The 21,176-nt window shown below is 42.7% G+C and overlaps 1 protein-coding gene across 2 annotated transcripts in view; it reads left to right on the top strand.

The window, feature by feature from the left end:
• The window catches only part of tdp1 (tyrosyl-DNA phosphodiesterase 1), a 79,083-nt gene extending 64,000 nt beyond the window's left edge, over positions 1 to 15,083 (top strand). For both annotated transcript variants that reach the window (XM_039009034.1, XM_039009035.1), the window contains one exon: positions 14,444 to 15,083. In XM_039009034.1, coding sequence (XP_038864962.1) covers positions 14,444 to 14,517 — 74 coding nt within the window. In that variant the 3' untranslated portion in view covers positions 14,518 to 15,083. The remainder of the gene's footprint in view (positions 1 to 14,443) is intronic.
• The last annotated feature ends 6,093 nt before the right edge of the window (positions 15,084 to 21,176 follow it).

Here is a 21,176-nt window from a genome sequence, read left to right as displayed (position 1 = left end):
CTGCAGAAAGTATTCACATCTTTTTTTTTGTCACTGGCCTACACACACTACCCTATAATATCACATTTAATTTAGACAAATTAATGAAAAGCTGAAATGTCTTGAGTTAATAATTAAACTTCTTTGTTATGGCAAGCCTAAATAAATTCAGGAGTAAAAATGTGCTTTACAAGGCACATATTAAGTTGCATGGACTCGCTCTGTGTGCAATAAGTGTTTAACATGATTTTTGAATGACTACCTCACCTCTGTACGCCACATCTACAATTATCTACGGTCCCTCAGTCGAGCAGTGAATTTCAAACACAGATTCAAACATAAAGATCAAATGAAATGTTATTGGTCACATACACGTTGTGGCAGACGGCAGGGAGTGGTGTTTGAAGGGTGATACCTTGCAGCCCGCTGGCTCCACCCCTGAGACATTATATGGACTTCCTGCCCCAACGAGGCGAGCCGGTGGATCATTAAGCCAGGGAGTGCTTAGGGATAAAAGAGGAAGCGGCCTGCACAAAGGGGCAGAGAACGGAGAGGGAAGCGTGTGTTATGAAGAGTGTGACAAGAGAGAAATATCTGTGTGATTACCCGTTGTGACCTGGACTGTCTGATTACCCCCACTGTACCAAACCGGTTTGGCTGAGGACCCAAGTGTGAGCATTACCCCTGGAGAACGGAACGGACAACGAGAACAGATTGTGCACTGTGAAATGGTTGGTGAATTCCCCCCTTTTCCCCAGTGTGCAAAACTCCCTAATAAACTCCCCATTTGCATTCTAGTTGTGCTCCTTGTGCGTGTTTGGTTATTGAACTTGGTGACTTGAACCCGCTACAACGTGTTTAGCAGATGTTATTGCTGGTGTAGTGAAATGCTTGTGTTTCTAGCTCCAACAGTGCAGTAATATCTAACAATTTGACAACAATACACACAAATCTCGGTAGTTAGGTTTTCCAATGCCTCGCAAAGAAGGGCACCTATTGGTAGACGTTGAATATCCCTTTGAGCATGGTGGAGTTATTAATTACACTTGGGATGGTGTCTTAATTCACCCATTCACTACAAAGATACAGGCATCCTTCCTAACTCAGTTGCCAGAGAGGAAGGAAACCGCTCTGGAATTTCACCATGAGGCCAATGGTGACTTTTTAAAACAGTTACAGTATCATGGCTGTAATAGGAGGAAACTGAGGATGGATCAACAACATTGTAGTTACTCCACAATACTAACCTAATTGACAGAGTGAAAAGAAAGATGGCTATTCAGAATACAAAATATTCCAAAACATGCATCCTGTTTGCAACAAGACACTGAAAAAATGTGGCAAAGCTATTCCATTTTTGTCCTCAATACAAAGTATTATGTACAACACATTACCGAGTACCACTCTCCATATTTTGAAGCATAGTGGTGGCTGCATCATGTTATGGTTATGCTTGTAATCGTTAAGGACTGGGTAGTTTTTCAGGATAAAAAATAAACGGAATAGAGCTTGTCTATAAAAATTGTCTGTCCTCAGTTGCAACACTCACTAACGAGTTCCAAACTGCCTCTGGAAGCAACTTCAGCACAAGAACTGTTCGTTGGGAGCTTCATGAAAAGGGTTTCCATGGCCGAGCACCCGCACACAAGCCTAAGATCACCATGCGCAATGCCAAGCGTCGGCTAGAGTAGTGTAAAGATCGCCGCCATTGGACTCTGGAGCAGTGGCGTTCTCTGGAGTGATGAATCAAACGTTACCATCTGGCAGTCCGAATCTGGGTTTAGCTAATGCCAGGAGAACGCTACCTTCCCCATTGCATAGTGCCAACTGTGAAGTTTGGTGGTGGAGGAATAATGATCTGGGGCTGTTTTTCATGGTTTGGGCTTGGCCCTTTAGTTCCAATGAAGGGAAATCTTAACGCTACAGCATACAATGACATTCTAGACGTTTCTGTGCTTCCAACTTTGTGGCAACAGTTTGGGGAAGGCTCTTTCCTGTTTCAGCATGACAATGCCCCCGTGCACAAAGCGAGGTCCATACAGAAATGGTTTGTCGACCTCTTGTGGATGAACTTGACTGGCCTGCACAGAGCCCTGACCCCATCGAACACCTTTGGGATGAATTGGAACGCTGACTGTGAGCCAGGCCTAATCGCCCAACATCATTGCCCAACCTCACTAATGCTCTTGTGGCTGAATGGAAGCAAGTTCCAGCAATGTTCCAACATCTAGTGGAAAGCCTTTCCAGAAGAGTGGAGGCTTTTATAGCAGCAAAGGGGGGACCACCTCCATATTAATGCGCATGAGAGATGTTCGACGAGCAGGTGTCCACATACCTTTTGGTCATTTAGTGTAGTTGCATAAAGTGACCCTTCTGTTCTGAGGTAGCTTCTGTAGATACAGTGCCCTCCGTAATTATTGGGACAGTGACATTTTTTTTCTTCTTTTGGCTCTGTACTTCAAAACTTTTTAGATTTGAAAACGAACAATGACTATGAGTTTACAGTGCAGGCTGTCAGCTTTAATTTGAGGGTGTATTTTCATCCATATCGGGTGAACCATTTCAAAATTACACTTTTTGTACATAGTCCCCACATTTTAGGGGAGCAAAAGTATTGTGACAAATTCACTTAAATGTATTAGAGTAGTAAAAATATAATTTTGTGCCCAATAGAAATGAATGGTAAATAATGTATTGTGTCATTTTGGAGTCACTTTTATTAAAATCTTAGTAAATAAGAATAGAATATCTTTCTAAGCACTTCTACATGCGGATGCTACCATGATTACGGATAATCCTGAATGAATTGTCAATAAATAGTGAGAAAGTAGTAGAAGCACAAATATCATAACCTCAAGAAATGCTAACCGCTCACCGTTACAATAACTGGGAAGGTTAGCATTTTATATCATACCCCCAAGACATGCTAACCGCTCACCATTACAATAACTGGGAAGGTTAGCATTTTATATCATACCCCCAAGACATGCTAACCGCTCACCATTACAATAACTGGGAAAGTTAGCATTTTATATCATACCCCCAACCCAAGAGATGCTAACCTCTCACCATTACAATAACAGGGAAGGTTAGCATTTTATATTATATCCCCAAGACATGCTAACCGCTCACCATTACAATAACAGGGAAGGTTAGCATTTTTTGGGAGGTAAGATATTTGTGCATCTATTACTTCCTCACTCATCATTATTCACGATTCATTCAGGATTGTCCTGGTAGCATCCACATTCATGTAGAAGTGTTTAGAAACATTTACAATAAAAGTGTCTCCAAAATGACACACTACATTATTTACCATTCATTTCTATTGGGCAAAAAATAGTCTGAAACAACTAAAACAAACAGCAAACGCATCCAACAAATTTGTAGAGTCACAAGCTTGATGTACTGTAGTCATTGCATGCTATGATTGAGACCAAATACTCAATATTTTACTACTTTAATACACATTTAAGTGAATTTGTCCCAATACTTTTGCTCCCCTAAAATGTGGGTAATTTTGAAATGGTTCACCCGATATGGATGAAAATACCCTAAAATTAAAGCTGAAAGTTTGCACTTTTAACATCCAAAGTAATTGTTTGATTTAAGATCCAAACTTTTGGTGTATAGTGCCAAAATAAGAAAATGCTTCACTGTCCCAATTACGAAGGGCACTGTATGTTCTTGTGTAAGGTGGTGTTGGTGGTGGGGGCAGGGATGAAAGGACAGAGGTGGGGAGAGACTGATGAGAGGAGAGCGGTGGAGAAGACACAATTATGAGAGCGAGAGGAGAGAGTGTTTGTGAGGACAGGAATGAGAGGAGAGAGACGGGTGAGAAAAGAGGTGGAGAAGATAATGAGAGCGACAGGTAGAGCGAAGCGTATGTGAGGACAGAGATATTGTGTGAGCGCCAAGGATGAGATGAGGGAGGGTGAGAGCGGAGTGCTGATATAGTATGAGGCTGACGTCGGAGACGGTGTTCGGGAGTGTCAGCTGCGTCTGTCAAGAGCCGGCTCGCACACGGCAACAAGTGGTGTGTTCGTCTTTGTGCGTGAATGAGAAATTGGCTGTGAAATTGTACTGTCCTTGAGCCGTGCTAGTTCATTCATGTACATGATGTAAGCACGGTGCACCAGGCTTCTACACACACTCTTCGCTGAAGATCACACACACAGATTGAATCTTATGTAAACCATATAGTACACACTTAACAAGATACAAGATTTTGAATTAAACATGGCAACATGTTGTCGAATCCCATGGGCGTTTGAGTGTGTAGACCTTTACTCAATATCATCCATTTACATGTCACTATTGAAAGAACTTATTGTTCTCTGGAATAAAGGAAGGTTCATTATCTGTACATCACACACAGCATGGCTGCTGCGTTTGGGAGAGAAAGCACTGCTGGGACTGTTCAGGGAACTGTCATTCACTTTAACCCAATTTTCCTCTGCTGGTAACCATGGTCACCACTGTTGTAATGCTGGCCCATAGTGACTTGGCCAGGACTGGTGATACCGTAGTGAAAAGTGTGTATGGGAGACATAGTGAGAGGGGATCAATTACTTTTTACATGAGCCTGGTTGTCAGTTTGTGCGTCCCATATCTCACCTTATTCCCTATATAATGCACTACTTTTGACTATGCAGCGATTCTGGTATCTCAGATTGTTCTATAAAAAATAGTGGCCCACTTTTATTTTGCTCCCGAACATTAGAGCAAAATTAGTGTGCGACTTCCTTCCTTTCTTTTTGTAGTTTAGTCTCTGTTAGTCAGCACCTCTACAAATAACGTTTGGGTGTGCGTCAGCTTCTGCCTTTTACTATCTCAGATTGTTCCGGCAATTCTCACATAAATACTTAATTGGGAGGAAGGGTGTTGAACATGCTTTTAACATTTTGTATCACAAACAATTGTTTTGAAAGTCATGATGAAAGTGGCCATTATCATTATTATTATCTCAAAAGTACCCTTTGATTTTGTTCATTTTTAGACATATCATTTGGAACAATATACTCTTTAAACACATCACATTTCCAGAGTAGGCTCTCTGCTACTTTTGAAGAAATGATCCATGTTATACATAGAAACGGACATTATAGGTCATTAAAGGGGAACTACCTCCTAGAACCAACCTCTGTTTATAAATGGCCTATGTCGCATCGAAATATTCATTTTAAAGTGTAAATAGGATAATTTTGGTCATAAAGTCAGTCTCGTCCGAAATGACATTTGGAAGTGAGTGCATCACGCTGTCCAATTTCCCAGAGACAACAAGATGTGGTCCGTCCCCAGCTGCCATGTGTCGTCAAGTCTGCAACGCAAGCACATTTGCTCTGCATAGGAATGGAAATGTTGGTGCAAACTTGTAATGCATTTAACAATATTGCGCAAGATGGTAAGGAATGGATTGCATACAACAACGAATGTACAACATGATGGCTGTGACTTGTGTGTAGTAAGTAGCTCGATAACTAGCTATGATACTGGGATGCTGTGATGTACATAATATATACATAGCCTCTCCCTAATGTGTAATGTCATGTATTATAGAGAGGAAGATTTGCACCTGACGATAAGGTTTGATAGGATATAACAATAGCCAGCTTGCTATCGATAATGTTTCAACTCAAACTAGCTAACTAAGAAGGTCCCTGCTAGCTAACATTAGCTAGCTAGCCAATTAGTTTAAACTCGGACAAAGATATTGATAACTAACTCGGATTTGCAAGTTTGGTAGCTAGCTACTTTTATGAGAACAGGCATGTTTGGGTTTGCACTTGCTCTTGATAACTCAGGCCCTGGCGGCATTCTGCCTTTACTGTAATGGAACTGGAAGTCATGATCAAGGGCAAGGTTAGAACTAGCTAGCTAGCATTCAGGGACTTTGTCTGCTATAGTGCTACAACAACACGCCTGTTCTCATAAAAGTCTATTTTGTATTTTCTACTGTAGGGCAAAAAGAAATGAAGGATGGTACTTGTCTAGCCTGAATACCAATCTTTTTAGCTAACATGCTACAAATATGTGTCCGCAAGCTTTCAGTAACATAGTAACAGCGTCCGCGTCACTGGCCTGAATCTAGTCTGTACTTAGTCACTGTATTAGTATAATTACTTCCAAACAAAATCAAAGTTTATTTTCTCGCTATATGTTTATTAAGTGATGATATTTTATTTAATTCACAGGCTACTTATAAAAGCTGGTGGACTTGTTGTTCAGCAGGGCGGCAGGTAGCTGAGCGTTGGGCCAGTAACCGAAAGGTTGCTGGATCGAATCCCCGAGCTGACAAGGTAAAAAAATCTGTCGTTCTGCCCCTGAGCAAGGCAGTAAAGCACTATTCCCCGGGCGCCGAAGACGTGGATGTCAATTATGGCAGCCCCCCGCACCTCTTATTCAGAGAGGTTGGGTTAAATGCAGGAAGACACATTTCAGTTGAATGCATTGTAGTACAACTGACTAGGTATCCCCCTTTCCCCAATATCAGGAGCAGAAGGCTGAGGCAGTATGTGGCCAGGCACCCACTTCATGTTGGTCACATTTGATCTGCTCATAGGTCAGAATACTATCACTTGTCTGTCCTGGAACTCGCCTATCAACCTTTGGGAATGTAATCAGTGCTGTCTTTATCAACTGTACCTTGTTTTTCTACAGATGGACAGGAGAGAGAGTTTATCATGGAGTCCCCTGACTTAGAGGTTGATACAGATCTCTGAACTGGGAGAGTCCTTGCGCCCGACATTAAAATTATACAAGACATCTATTACTTTTTGTTGTCTTTTGTTATTATTGAATTGAATGGTGGGAGGAAGGACCCTGTGTATTCTTTAAACCTGTCAGGGAACTGTCTTATATGGAACACAGTATGAAGGGATGACGGCTAACATGTACCACCAGACAAAATGCTGATAGGTACAGTATCTGTATCGGCTGTGAATGACAATAGAAGATGAAAGACGAGCGTAACATTTGCACACTGTTATATTAGCAGAACACCACTTTTTTAAATTCTACATGGATCTGTTACACTTGAAATTTATCAAAACACTTTGTTTAGAATATCTACATAAGTTCAGCAGTTGCACTCTTCTCATCTTCCTCTGTAGGCTACTGAGCGATTCAAAGCTTCCTCCTGGTGGAAGCTTGGTCAGTAGCTAAAGAGTGGTATGAGAAGAGTTCCATCTTCCTGCATCTCACATCTGCCTGTATTTATTGAACTCTGCCTGCTGGACCAATGGGTTGAGGCAAACTCATATTGTAGGTCCGGCCCTAGTTTATGTGCTAACCAGGAGCTGCATGGCAAATGGTCCAGGAACACAAGGAAAGCACAAAGGACAATGCCCAAGGACTAGTTAACCCTTCCCCCTATGAGGGGACAAAATAAATCTCTGTTACAGTATCCAGAGGACTGACTATTGAATGTGTGACAGAATAATTCTATAGTATCCATGTTTGGTATCCATCTGAAACTTGTTCACTGGGGATAACTCTGATGCTACCTACAGTGCCTTCAGAAAGTATTGATGCCATTTCCCTTTTCCACATTTTGTTACGTTGGATTCAATAAAAAATCAATCTATACACAATTGCCCAAAATGACAAAGCAAAAACAGGTTTTTATGACATTTACATAGAAATACGACATATACATAAATATTCAGACCGTTTCCTATGAGACTCAAAATTGAGCTTGTTTCTACATCTTGATTGGAGTCCACCTGTGGTAAATTCAATTGATTTGAAAAGGTACACCCCTGTTTATATAAGTTCCCACAGTTGACAGTGCATGTCAGAGCAAAAAACAAGCCATGAGGTCGAAGGAATTGTCCGTAGAGCTCCGAGACAGGATTGTGTTGAGGCACAGATCTGGGGAAGGGTACCAAAAAATGTCCCCAGCATTGAAGGTCCCCAAGAACACAGTGGACTCCATCATTCTTAAATAGAGCTGGCTGCCCTGCCAAACTGAACAATCGGGGTAGAAGGGCCTTGGTCAGGGAGGCGACCAAGAGCCCAATGGTCATTCTGACAGAGCTCCAGAGTTTCTCTGTGGAGATGGGAGAACCTTCCAGAAGGACAACCATCTCTGCAGCACTTCAGCAATCAGGCTTTTATGGTAGAGTGGCCAGGCGGAAGCCTCTCCTCAGTAAAAGGCACATGACAGCCTGCTTGGAGTTTGTCAAAAGGCACCTAAAGGACTTTCAGACAAGATTCTCTGGTCTGATGAAACCAAGACTGAACTCTTTGGCCTGAATGCCAAGCTTCACGTCTGGAGAAACCTTGCACGATCCATACGGTGAAGCATGGTGGTGGCAACATCATGCTGTGGGGATATTTTTCAGTGGCAGGGACTCGGAGACTAGTCAGGATCGAGGGACAGATGATCGGAGGAAAGTACAGAGATCCTTGATGAAAACCTGCTCCAGAGCGCTCAAGACCTCAGACTGGGGCGAAGGTTCACCTTCCAACAGGACAACAACCCTAAGCACACAGCCAAGACAAAGCTGGAGTGGCTTCGGGACAAGTCAAGATGTCCACCATTGTTCCTGTACCCAAGAAAGCACAGTTGTGAATCTGATGCAGCTGAAGAGCTACTGCCCCCTTACCCGGGAAAGCACTGAACAACAGGCAGGGACGTTGGACCATCAAAGATGCACAAATATGAGAACTTCATTGATTTGCGGTTCACCTATATTGGGAGTAGGGCCTTTCCTCAGCCACAGTGTGTTTATATGTGCAAAAGTACTATCTCACAACTCAATGAAACCTTCACTCTTGCGCAGACATTTAGAAACAAATCATGCCAATTTGAAAAATAAGCCACGGGAGTTTTTTGAGTGAGAATTAAGACTTTCGAGTAGTAAGACGTGTATAAAAGCAACAGATACCATTAATAAGAAGGAGCTAGAGGCATCTTATATGGTGAGCTACTGAGTGGCTAGGACAGGCAAGCCCCATACTATTGTGTAGGACTTAATTCTTCCTACTGCCACGGATATGGCTGAGACAGTGCTGGGGGGGAAAGGACAAAAAACTATACAGACAATGCCTTCATCAAACAACACTGTTTCCACGACGCATCAGTGACATGGCAGGAGATGTTTTGAAACAATTACTGCTTTGCATACAAGCCAGTGAATTCTATGCGCTACAGCTGGATGAGTCAACAGACGTGGCGGGCCTGGCACAGCTCCTGGTATATGTCCGTTATGTTTATGGGGGTCAATAAAGGAAGACATCCTCTTCTGGAAACCAGGACAACAGGAAAGGATATTTTTAAAGTACTGGACAGCTTTGAGACATCAAATGGACTTTGGTGGTTAAGATGTGTTGGTATCTGTACTGATGGTGCAAAAGCCACAGGGAGACATAGTGGAGTGGTAACGCGAGCAGTTGCTCCCGATGCCACTTGGGTACACTGCAGCATCCACCGAGAGGCTCTTGCTGCCAAGGGAATGCCTGACAGCTTGAAAGACGTTTTGGACACTACAGTGAAAATGTGAAAACTTTTTTTAATATTTTTTTTTTTATCCCATTTTCTCCCCAATTTTCGTGGTATCCAATTGCTAGTAATTACTATCTTGTCTCATCGCTACAACTCCCGTACGGGCTCGGGAGAGACGAAGGTCGAAAGCCATGCGTCCTCCGAAGCACAACCCAACCAAGCCGCACTGCTTCTTAACACAGCGCGCCTCCAACCCAGAAGCCAGCCGCACCAATGTGTCGGAGGAAACACCATGTACCTGGCCCCCTTGGTTAGCGCGCACTGCGCCCGGCCCGCCACAGGAGTCGCTGGAGCGCGATGAGACAAGGATATCCCTACCGGCCAAACCCTCCCTAACCCGGACGACGCTATGCCAATTGTGCGTCGCCCCACGGACCTCCCGGTCGCGGCCGGCTGCGACAGAGCCTGGGCGCGAACCCAGAGACTCTGGTGGCGCAGTTAGCACTGCGATGCAGTGCCCTAGACCACTGCGCCACCCGGGAGGCCCTTGAAAACTTTTTTAAGGCCCCTGAACTCTCATGTATTTTCTGCACTATGCAATGATATGGGCAGCGACCATGTAACACTTTTACAACCTACTGAAGTGCGCTGGTTATCAAGGAGCAAACTATTGACACGTTTTTTTGAATTGAGAGACGATCTTAACGTTTCCTTTACTGACCATAATTTTCACTTGTCTGACCGCTTGCATGATGACGAGTTTCTCACACGACTGGCCTATCTGGGTAATGTTTTTTCTCGCCTGAATGATCTGAATCTAGGATTATCAAGGACTCTCCGCAACTATAACAATATACTATTGAGGCTATGATTAAGAAGCTGGAGCTCTTCTCTGTCTGCATTAACAAGGACAACACACAGGTCTTCCTGCAGAAAGTTTTTGGTACCCTTCCCCATTTCTGTGCCTCGACACAATCCTGTCATGGCGCTCTACGGACAATTAATTTGACCTCATGGCTTGGTTTTTGCTCTGACATGCACTGTCAACTGTATAACCTTACATAGACAGGTGTGTGCCTTTCCAATCAATTGAATTTACCACAGGTGGACTCCAATCAAGTTGTAGAAACATCCCTGGGGTGATCATTGGAAACAGGATGCACCTGAGCTCAATTTCAAGTCTCATAGCAAGAGGTCTGAATACTTATGTAAATAAGGTATTTGTTTTTATTTTTTATATAATTTCTAAAAACCTGTTCGTTTTGTCATTATGGGCAAGCAAAACAACTAATGAAAGGAACCAAACTTCGGTAGACTCTGCTCTTGTGTGTAGATTGAGGAAAAAATGTAATTTAATCAATTTTAGAATAAGGCTGTAATGTAAGAAAATGTGGAAAAAGTCAAAAGGGTCTGAATACTTTCTGAATGCACTGAACAAAAATTGAAAATCAACATTCAACAATTTTACAGAGTTACAGTTCATGTAAGGAAATCTGTCTATTGAAATAAATGAATAAGGCCTTAATCTATGGATTTTACATGACTGGTAATACAGATACCTTTAAAAAAAAAAAAAAAAAAAAAGTAGGGGCGAGGATCAGAAAACCAGTCAGTATCTGGTGTGACCACCATTTGCTTCATGCAGCGCAACACATCTCCTTCGCATCGAGTTGATCAGGCTGTTGATTGTGGCCTGTGGAATGTTGTCCCACTCCTCTGCAATTGCTGTGCTAAGTTGCTGGATATTGGCGGGAACTGGAACATGCCGTCGTACACGTTTTGTCCAGAGCATCCCAAACATGCTCAATGGGTGACAAGTCTGGTGAGTATGCAGGCCATGGAAGAACTGGGACATTTTCAGCTTCCAGGAATTGTGTACAGATGCAGCGGATGAATGGCACAACAATGGGCCTCAGGATCTCGTCACGGTATTTCTGTGCCATCAAATTGTCATCGATAAAATACAATTGTGTTTGTTGTCCGTTGCTTATACAGTTGAAGTCGGATGTTTACATACACTTAGGTTGGAGTCATTAAAACTCGTTTTCAACCACTCCACAAATTTCTTGTTAACAAACCATAGTTTTAGCAAGTCGGTTAGGACATCTACTTTGTGCATGACACAAGTAATTTTTCCAACAATTGTTTACAGACAGATTATTTCGCTTATAATTCACTGTATCACAATTCCAGTGGGTCAGAAGTTTACATACATTAAGTTGACTGTGCCTTTAAACAGCTTGGAACATTCCTGAAAATGATGTCATGGCTTTAGAAGCTTCTTATAGGCTAATTGACATAATTTGAGTCAATTGGAGGTGTACCTGTGGATGTATTTCAAGGCCGACCTTCAAACTCAGTGCCTCTTTGCTTGACATCATGGGAAAATCAAAAAAAATCAGCCAAGACCTCAGAAAACAAATTGTAGACCTCCACAAGTCTGGTTCATCCTTGAAAGCAATTTACAAACGCCTGAAGGTACCACGTTCATCTGTACAAACAATACAATGCAAGTATAAACACCATGGAACCACGCAGTTGTCATACCACTCAGGAAGGAGACGCGTTCTGTCTCCTAGAGATGAACCTACTTTGGTGCGAAAAGTGCAAATTAATCCCAGAACAACAGCAAAGGACCATGTGAAGATGTTGGAGGAAACAGGTACAAAAGTATCTATATCCACAGTAAAACGAGTCCTATATCAACATAACCTGAAAGGCCGCTCAGCAAGGAAGAAGCCACTGCTCCAAAACCGCCATAAAAAGCCAGACTACGGTTTGTAACTGCACATGGGGACAAAGATCGTACTTTTTGGAGAAATGTCCTCTGGTCTGATGAAACAAAAATAGAACTGTTTGGCCATAATGACCATCGTTATGTTTGGAGGAAAAAGGGGGAGGCTTGCAAGCCGAAGAACACCATCCCAACCGTGAAGCACGGGGGTGGCAGCATCATGTTGTGGGGTTGCTTTGCTGCAGGAGGGACTGGTGCACTTCACAAAATAGATGTGGCAGCATCATGTTGTGGGGTTGCTTTGCTGCAGGAGGGACTGGTGCACTTCACAAAATAGATAGCATAATGAGGAAGGAAAATTATGTGGATATATTGAAGCAACATCTCAAGACATCAAATTTTTTGGTCACATACACATGGTTAGCAGATGTTAATGCGAGTGTAGCGAAATGCTTGTGCTTCTAGTTTCAACCATGCAGTAATATCTAACAAGTAATCTAACAATTTCACAACAACAAAGGAATGAATAAGAATATGTACATATAAATATATGGATGAGCGATGGCCGAACGGCATAGTCAAGATGCAGTAGATGGTATAGCGTACACTATATACATATGAGATGAATAATGTAGGGTATGTAAACATTATATAAAGTGGCATTGTTTAAAATGACTAGTGATACACATGCATTACATCCAATTTTTAATTATTAAAGTGGCTAGAGATTTGAGTCAGTGTGTTGGCAGCAGCCACTCAATGTTAGTGATGGCTGTTTAACAGTCTGATGGCCTTGAGATAGAAGCTGTTTTTCAGTCTCTCGGTCCCAGCTTTGATGCACCTGTACTGACCTCGCCTTCTGGATGATAGCGGGGTGAACAGGCAGTGGCTCGGGTGGTTGTTGTTCTTGATGATCTTTTTGGCCTTCCTGTGGTGTAGGTGTCCTGGAGGGCAGGTAGTTTGCACCCGGTGATGCGTTGTGAAGACCTCACTACCCTCTGGAGAGCCTTACGGTTGTGGGCGGGGCAGTTGCCGTACCAGGCGGTGATAAAGCCCGACAGGATGCTCTCGATTGTGCATCTGTAAAAGTTTGTGAGTGTTTTTGGTGACAAGCCAAATTTCTTCAGCCTCCTGAGGTTGAAGAGGCGCTGTTGTGCCTTCTTCACAACGCTTTCTGTGTTGGTGGACCATTTCAGTTTGTCCGTGATATGTAGGAACTTAAAGCTTTCCACCTTCTCCACTAATGTCCCGTTAATGTGGATAGGGGGGTGCTCCCTCTGCTGTTTCCTGAAGTCCACGATCATCTCCTTTGTTTTGTTGACGTTGAGTGTGAGGTTATTTTCCTGACACCACAGTCCGAGGGCCCTCACCTCCTCCCTGTATGCCATCTCGTCGTTGTTGGAATCAAGCCTGCCACTTTAGTGTCGTCTGCAAACTTGATGATTGAGTTGGAGGCGTGCATGGCCATGCAGTCATGGGTGAACAGGGAGTACAGGAGAGGGCTGAGAGCTCACCCTTGTGGGGCCCCTGATTGATTTAATATGTCCGTAAACACACCAGCCAGCTGGTCTGCACATGCTCTGAGGACACGGCTAGGGATGCCGTCTGGGCCGGCAGCCTTGCGAAGGTTAACACGTTTAAATGTTTTACTCACGTTGGCTGCGGTGAAGGAGAGCCCGCAGGTTTTGGTAGCGGCCGTGTCGGTGGCACTATATTGTTCTCAAAGCGAGCAAAGAAGTTGTTTAGTTTGTCTGGGAGCAACAAATCAGGGTCCCCGACGGGGCTGGTTTTCTTTTTGTAGTCCGTGATTGACTGTAGACCCTGCCACATACCTCTCGTGTCTGAGCCGTTGAATTGCGACTACTTTGTCTCTATACTGACGCTTAGCTTGTTTGATTGCCTTGCGGAGGGAATAGCTGCACTGTTTGTTTTCGGTCATGTTTCCGGTCACCTTGCCCTGATTAAAAGCAGTGGTTCGCGCTTTCAGTTTTGCACGAATGCTGCCATCAATCCACGGTTTCTGGTTGGGGAAGGTTTTAATATTCGCCGTGGGTACAAAATCACCGATGCACTTGCTAATAAACTCGCTCACCGAATTAGCATATACATCAATGTTGTTGTTCGACGCTATCCAGAACATATCTTTATAAATATAGCTTTATAAATACATTTGATTGATTGATAGTGCCGCAGCAATTCACCTAGCTTCCAAATAGGGGAGAAATGCTGAGAAATTCTAGATCTAGCACCTTTAATGTGTGTGTTTTTGTGTTTTTCCTCAGATCAGCCATGGATGTGGAACATTCCCTACACCCAGGCTCCAGACACACACGGTAACATCTGGGTCCCCTCCTGAACCACCACGCCAGACACACACACGTTCCCTTAAACATCCAGTTACCCGGACCACTTGCCAGACCTTCCATATTCTGCTCCTATGGTGCACAGACAGGCTAAATCAAATGGAATTGAGGACGAGACACTGTTACACTCTCTCTCTCTCTCTGTCTCCCCTTCTCACTACCTGTTCAGTCCAACTCTGTCTCCTTAGTACAGTTATAACTGTCTGTCATCTCTCATTCGTGTCAATCTTCTCCCTACCCTTTCTCCCTCCCTTTTTCATACTGTCTGTCTCTCACTTGTCTTCAGTAACTCTGACCTAAAGGCATCTCTTACTTTCCATTACCTGGTGCTAAAGTGAGGAAATAACCTCCTCTCTCACTTTTGTACACTAGCCTCACTCTAGTGCCGCGCTGGCCAAACCTTCTCCTGGAGAACTACTTTGTTTGCAGGCTTTTGTTCCAGCCCTACTCAAACACGTTGGTATTACATTGTTTTGTTATTGTAGCTATTCATTTAATCATGTACTGTAAGTTTCCTTTGTAATATGTGCAAAAAAAATCACTCACCATGTTTGTTATTAAAAATAATTAAAAAATCCCTAGTATGATGACTCTTTATTATGTGCATAATGTAGAAAATGAAGAACATTTTATTCTGGTGGATAAAAATCTATACAATCTATAGTTGAAGTCGTAAGTTTACATACACTTAGGTTGGAGTCATTAAAACATGTTTTTCAACCACTCCACAAATTTCTTGTTAACAAACTATAATTTTGGCAAGTCAGTAAGGACATCTACTTTGTGCATGACACAAGTAATTTTTCCAACAATTGTTTAAAGGCAGATTATTTCACTTATAATTCACTGTATCACAATTCCAGTGGGTCAGAAGTTTACATACACTAAGTTGACTGTGCCTTTAAACAGCTTGAAAAATTCCTGAAAATTATGTCATGGCTTTAGAAGCTTCTTATAGGCTAATTGACATCATTTGAGTAAATTGGAGGTATACCTGTGGATGTATTGCAAGGCCTACCTTCAAACTCAGTGCCTCTTTGCTTGACATCATGGGAAAATCAAAAGTCAGCCAAGATCTCAGGAAAAAATATTGTGGACCTCCACAAGTCTGGTTCATCCTTGAGAGCAATTTCCAAACGCCTGAACGTACCACGTGCATCTGTACAAACAATAGTATGCAAGTATAAACACCATGGGACCACTCATCCGTCATACCACTCAGGAAGGAGACGCATTCTGTCTCCTAAAATTGCAAATCAATCCCAGAACAACAGCAAAGGACATTGTGAAGATGCTGGAGGAAACCGGTACAAAAGTATCTATATCCACAGTAAAACGAGTCCTATATCGACATAACCTGAAAGGCCGCTCAGCAAGGAGCGGCCGTGTGGCTCAGTTGGTAGAGCATGGCGCTTGCAACGCCAGGGTTGTGGGTTCATTTCCCACGGGGGGACCAGGATGAATATGTATGAACTTTCCAATTTGTAAGTCGCTCTGGATAAGAGCGTCTGCTAAATGACTTAAATGTAAATGTAAGGAAGAAGCCACTGCTCCAAAACCGCCATAAAAAGCCAGACTACAGTTTGCAACTGCACATGGGGACAACATTGTACTTATTGGAGGAATGTCCTCTAGTCTGATGAAACAAAAATATAACTGTTTGGCCATAATGACCATCATTATGTTTGGGGGGGCAGCATCATGATGAATTATGTGGATATATAGAAGCAACATCTCAAGACATCAGTCAGGAAGTTAAAGCTTGGTCGCAAATGGGTCTTCCAAATGGACAATGACCCAAAGCATACTTCCAAAGTTGTGGCAAAATGGCTTACGGACAACAAAGTCAAGGTATTGGAGTGGTCATCACAAAGCCCTGACATCAATTCTATTGAAAATTTGTTGGCAGAACTAAAAAAGTGTGTGTGAGCAACGAGGCCTACAAACCTGACTCAGTTACACCAGCTCTGTCAGGAGGAATGGGCCAAAATTCACCCAACTTATTGTGGGAAGCTTGTGGAAGGCTACCCAAAACGTTTGACCCAAGTTTAACAATTAAGGCAATGCTACCAAATACTAAATGAGTGTATGTAAACGTCTGACCCACTGGGAATGTGATGAAAGAAATAAAAGCTGAAATAAATCATTCTCTCTACTATTATTCTGACATTTCACATTCTTAAAATAAAGTGGTGATCCTAACTGACCTAAAACAGGGACATTTTTACTAGGAGTAAATGTCAGGAATTGTGAGAAACTGAGTTTAAATGTATTTGGCTAAGGTGTATGTAAACTTCCGACTTCAACTGTACATGTTATACATCTCATAAACATGCTTCCAGACCATCACAACAATGCAGCTGTCTCCGTCAGTCAGCAATGCTTGGCAGAGCCTTGGAGTAGAAGCAGAGAACTCTGTTTGAGTGAAGTCTGTTAGAGCCACAGACTCACATATCTGATAAAGCATTCAAGGCTACTGAATCCAGACACTATACTTTCAAAGCCTTTCAACCAGATTAGAGCAATGGTGGAATTGGGCAGAAACCTTGAGCTCAAATGGAGAATATGTGATGATTGCTGCAGGTTTTCTGTGGTGTTTGTAGCCTAGGCCTACTCATCTAGCCTGGGATTTTGGGGGGGATGTTCAAATTTTAATCAACTGCTGCTTAGCAACTGTGATAGAAGCTACCTTTTATTGCCATGGCCATTGGTTCCCCATTCCTCCAACAATGTTTTGTTTTCATTATTTATAGCTGAAGCAAAAACTGAGCAACAATAATTAGTTGACAATAGTCAACATTGAAGCGTACTACTTTCATCCTCTCCGTCACTGAACGCAGTGACTGTGCACCTTTCAGTTTCTCAGTCCTCTCCTCTGTCCCCTGCTAAAGTGTCCCTTTGTAGCCCTTTATACCACTCACAGTAGACTGGTTCTGTCCTGTTTGGCGAGAGATATCAGAGACCAGGAAGTAGCCTACGCAGGACGTGTCAGTCAGCATTACAGGAGGGACTGGGCTGGAGAGCGGGATAGGCACCAAAGCAGTTTTCTACCTGATGATCACTTACGCCTCGAACACACCTACAGAGGTTTTGCACTAAAGGGTAAGCAGCAGCATCTGGATATGTGTGCAACAAAAGTTCAACGTTCACCTTCTGCTACAATTTATGTCAAGCCGTCTACGCATACAATTTGATGCATACGTTTGATAAATCCAACATCGGCACCATACAGAACGCACTGCAACTGCCTCTGCAACACAATCCAGCGTTCCGTTGGAAATTAATGTTTGCTACTTCGGGTGTACCAAGGCGCAAGACCCTGTAGGTGTGATCAAGACATTACAGTAGGCTACCAGCTAATGGATAACAGATGGGCTCCCGAGTGGTGCAGTGGTCTAAGACACTGCATCTCAGTGCAAGAGGCATCACTGCAGTACCTGGTTTGAATCCAGGCTTTATCACATCCGGATGTGATTGGGAGTCCCATAGGGCGGCGCACAACTGGCCCAACGTCGCCCGGGTTTGGCCGGGGTAGGCCGTCATTGTAAAGAATTTGTTCTTAGCTGACTTGCCTAGTTAAATAAAGGTTAAATAATAATAATCAGCGGGGTAGTCGTGAAGCTACTTTTAAAGGTCCCATGTCGTTTGCACTGTGAAGCTGACCTCACCCAATTTCGCAAATTCTAACTGCATTGAGATAATACGAACATAATGTTATAGGCCGTTCCAGACTATTTGTGGATGTTTCGCTGGAATCATTTTTGCATTACCCATGCCAGAATTAATCAAATACAGTTCGCACGAGGGGTACCTCGGGCACCTCTAAGGAAATCTGACAAACAATGCAACTTTAAAGTTAGACTCAGCAAAATGAAGTTGGTAGATATTGGGCGTGTTTGAGTGGTAAGTCGAAAGCAAGTCGGGGAGGTGCAGCTGCAACGGCCGAAAGTCGGACACTGATATGGTTTTCCTACAGCAAGGCTCAGTGCAACATGACAGCGATGTCATTGTTTGTTTGTAAAAGTTTTTCTTTATAATGTTAAAATAAATGTCTCCAACCGCAGTATCTCACATTCACAAATAAATATTATACACAGTGTACAAAACATCTTTCTATGACATAGACTGAGCAGGTGAATCCAGGTGAAAGCTATGATCCCTTATTGATGTCACTTGTTAAATGAACTTCAACCAGTGTAGATGAAGGGCAGGTTAAATAAGGATTTTTAAGCCTTGAGACATTTGAGACATCAATTGTGTATGTGTGCCATTCAGAGAGTGAATGGGCAAGACAAAATATTGAAGTTCCTTTGAACAGGGTAAGGTAGTAGGTGCCAGGCGTTCTTGTGTCAAGAACTGCAACGCTGCAGAGTTTTTCCACACTCAACCGTTTCCCGCGTGTATCAAGAATGGTCCGCCACCCAAAGGACATCCAGCCAACTTGACACAACTGTGGGACGCATTGGAGTCAATATGGGCCAGCATCCCTGAGGAACTCTTTTGACACCTTGTAGATTCCATGCTCCAACGAAGTTAGGCTGTTCTGAGGGCAAAAGGGGGGTGCAACTCAATATTAGGAAGGTGTTTTTAATGTTTTCTACACTCAGTGTATGTGTGTACATTGTACAATCAATTGGTGTGAGAGAGAGACTCAAATATATTCATTTGCACATATCCACTGTATATGAATTGCAACAAAGTTGGTTCCTGTTTCAGCCAGGACTTTGGTCAAGTTCTCCTGGGTCTAACAAAAACACACTAACAATAGAGCCTCCCACGACGCAGGCGACGGTTGGTGAAGAGCAACTGCAGAAACTTGCAGTAAAAACTTCTTTGATCACATGATATTTGTGAAATTCATGCAGTCGACATAATGCAACACACTTTGAAAGGCGCTAACCAACGACGGTCACCGACTTGGCAATAGTGATTTGCTCGAACGCGCCCATTGAGATGACGCCGTTACGCACAGTAGCTGTGCAAGTGCACCGGTTCGCTTCGCGCTGTTACAGCGTGGCAGCCACGGAACCAAAACTGAGAAGTTGGACCTTGCACTTCAACTCTCTTAGTTGCAGAAATTGACCCACTATTCTGTTTACTTTCTGCATTTACTTATCGCTGAGTCTAACTTCAATATGACTATTTAACATTGATTTCTTTTTCATTAAAAAAATCCTGTGGATGATAAGGTGAGAGTCGAGGTAATTGGGTATCTTTTTAAATGAAACATTCCCAACAGTTATGGGACTTCTGCCAGAATATCAAACTATACATGGGCTGTCCCGCGAAATGAGTGCCTTTCGCATCCCTTTAATATTTTAAGTATAAATTGTGCACCAGTATTGAATTGTAAAAGCCTGTCATATTAAAGGAAGCGCCCTTTAATATAGATCACATGGGGAATTGTATGAATCTGATTTTTAATATGAATAAAGATTCATATTAAATTCAGCATTTTTACATGTCCCTCCAAGCACCCTCTGTGATTAACCCATTTAACCCCAACATTTCTCCAAGTTTTCACCATCATTGTAAAGCCCTAGTTATTTATTTTCTTTCACAAAGTCATTCCTGAAGATGATTATTTATTTAATGTGATTAGGGATTAATTTATGTCTGTCCCTGATTTTACGTGAAATTAACTCTCGTTTTAATAAGGTGAAACTATTCCTTTTTAAATATTTTTTTTTCAAAAGAAACATTGAACATCTAAAAGTGAAATCAGTGTATAAGCAGGTGAGCTGGTTCTACTCTTTTGGGTCATTTGCTGTGTTTTGTGGGGGAAAACGGAGCGGGTCGAGTGTACCACGCCAGCCTTGTTACTGATATTTAGTCTCGCGTAGCCACAACTCCAAAATCACGTTGTGGTCACACCAATATTTTTTTTACCCCAAGGCAAGTCATTTGATTGGCTTGACGTGTTGTGAGGAGTCACTGGTTTCCACCCCTTTGTAGCTACTTTTGTGCCATGGACTTCACCAGGCTTTCCCGATTACATGCTGACTAGACTGGGCGAGTGCATGCTGATTTTGTCCATCCACACCAGACGTGATCAGGACACTACCAGTCAAAAGTTTGGACACCTACACATTGAAGGGTTGTTCTTTATTTTTTTATTTTTTTATACATTGTAGAATAATAGTGAAGAAATCAAAACTATGAAATAACACATGTGGAATAACGTAGTAACCAAAGAATTGTTAAACAAATCAAAATATATTTTAGATTTTAGATTCTTCAAAGTATCCACCCTTTGCCTTGATGACAGCTTTGCACACTCTTGGCATTATCTTGAACGAGTTCCCACATATGCTGAGCACTTGTTGGCTGCTTTTCCTTCACTCTGCGGTCCAACTCATCCCAAACCATCTCAATTGGGTTGAGGTCAGGTGATTGTGGAGGCCCGGTCATCTGATGCAGCACTTCATCACTCTCCTTCTTGGTCAAATAGCCTTTACACAGCCTAGAGGTGTGTTGGGTCATTGTCCTGTTGAAAAACAAATGATAGTCCCACTAAGCGCAAACCAGACGGGATGGCGCATCGCTGCAGAATGCTGTGGTAGCCATTCTGATTAAGTGTGACTTGAATTCTTAATAAGCAAAGCACCCCCACACCATCACACCTCCTCCATGCTTCACGGTGGAAACTAAA

The sequence above is a fragment of the Salvelinus namaycush genome, chromosome 15, assembly GCF_016432855.1.
Source record: "Salvelinus namaycush isolate Seneca chromosome 15, SaNama_1.0, whole genome shotgun sequence".
NCBI lineage: Eukaryota > Metazoa > Chordata > Actinopteri > Salmoniformes > Salmonidae > Salvelinus > Salvelinus namaycush.
The sequence above is the reverse complement of the archived record's forward strand: the minus strand, read 5'-3'. Positions and strand labels throughout refer to the sequence as shown.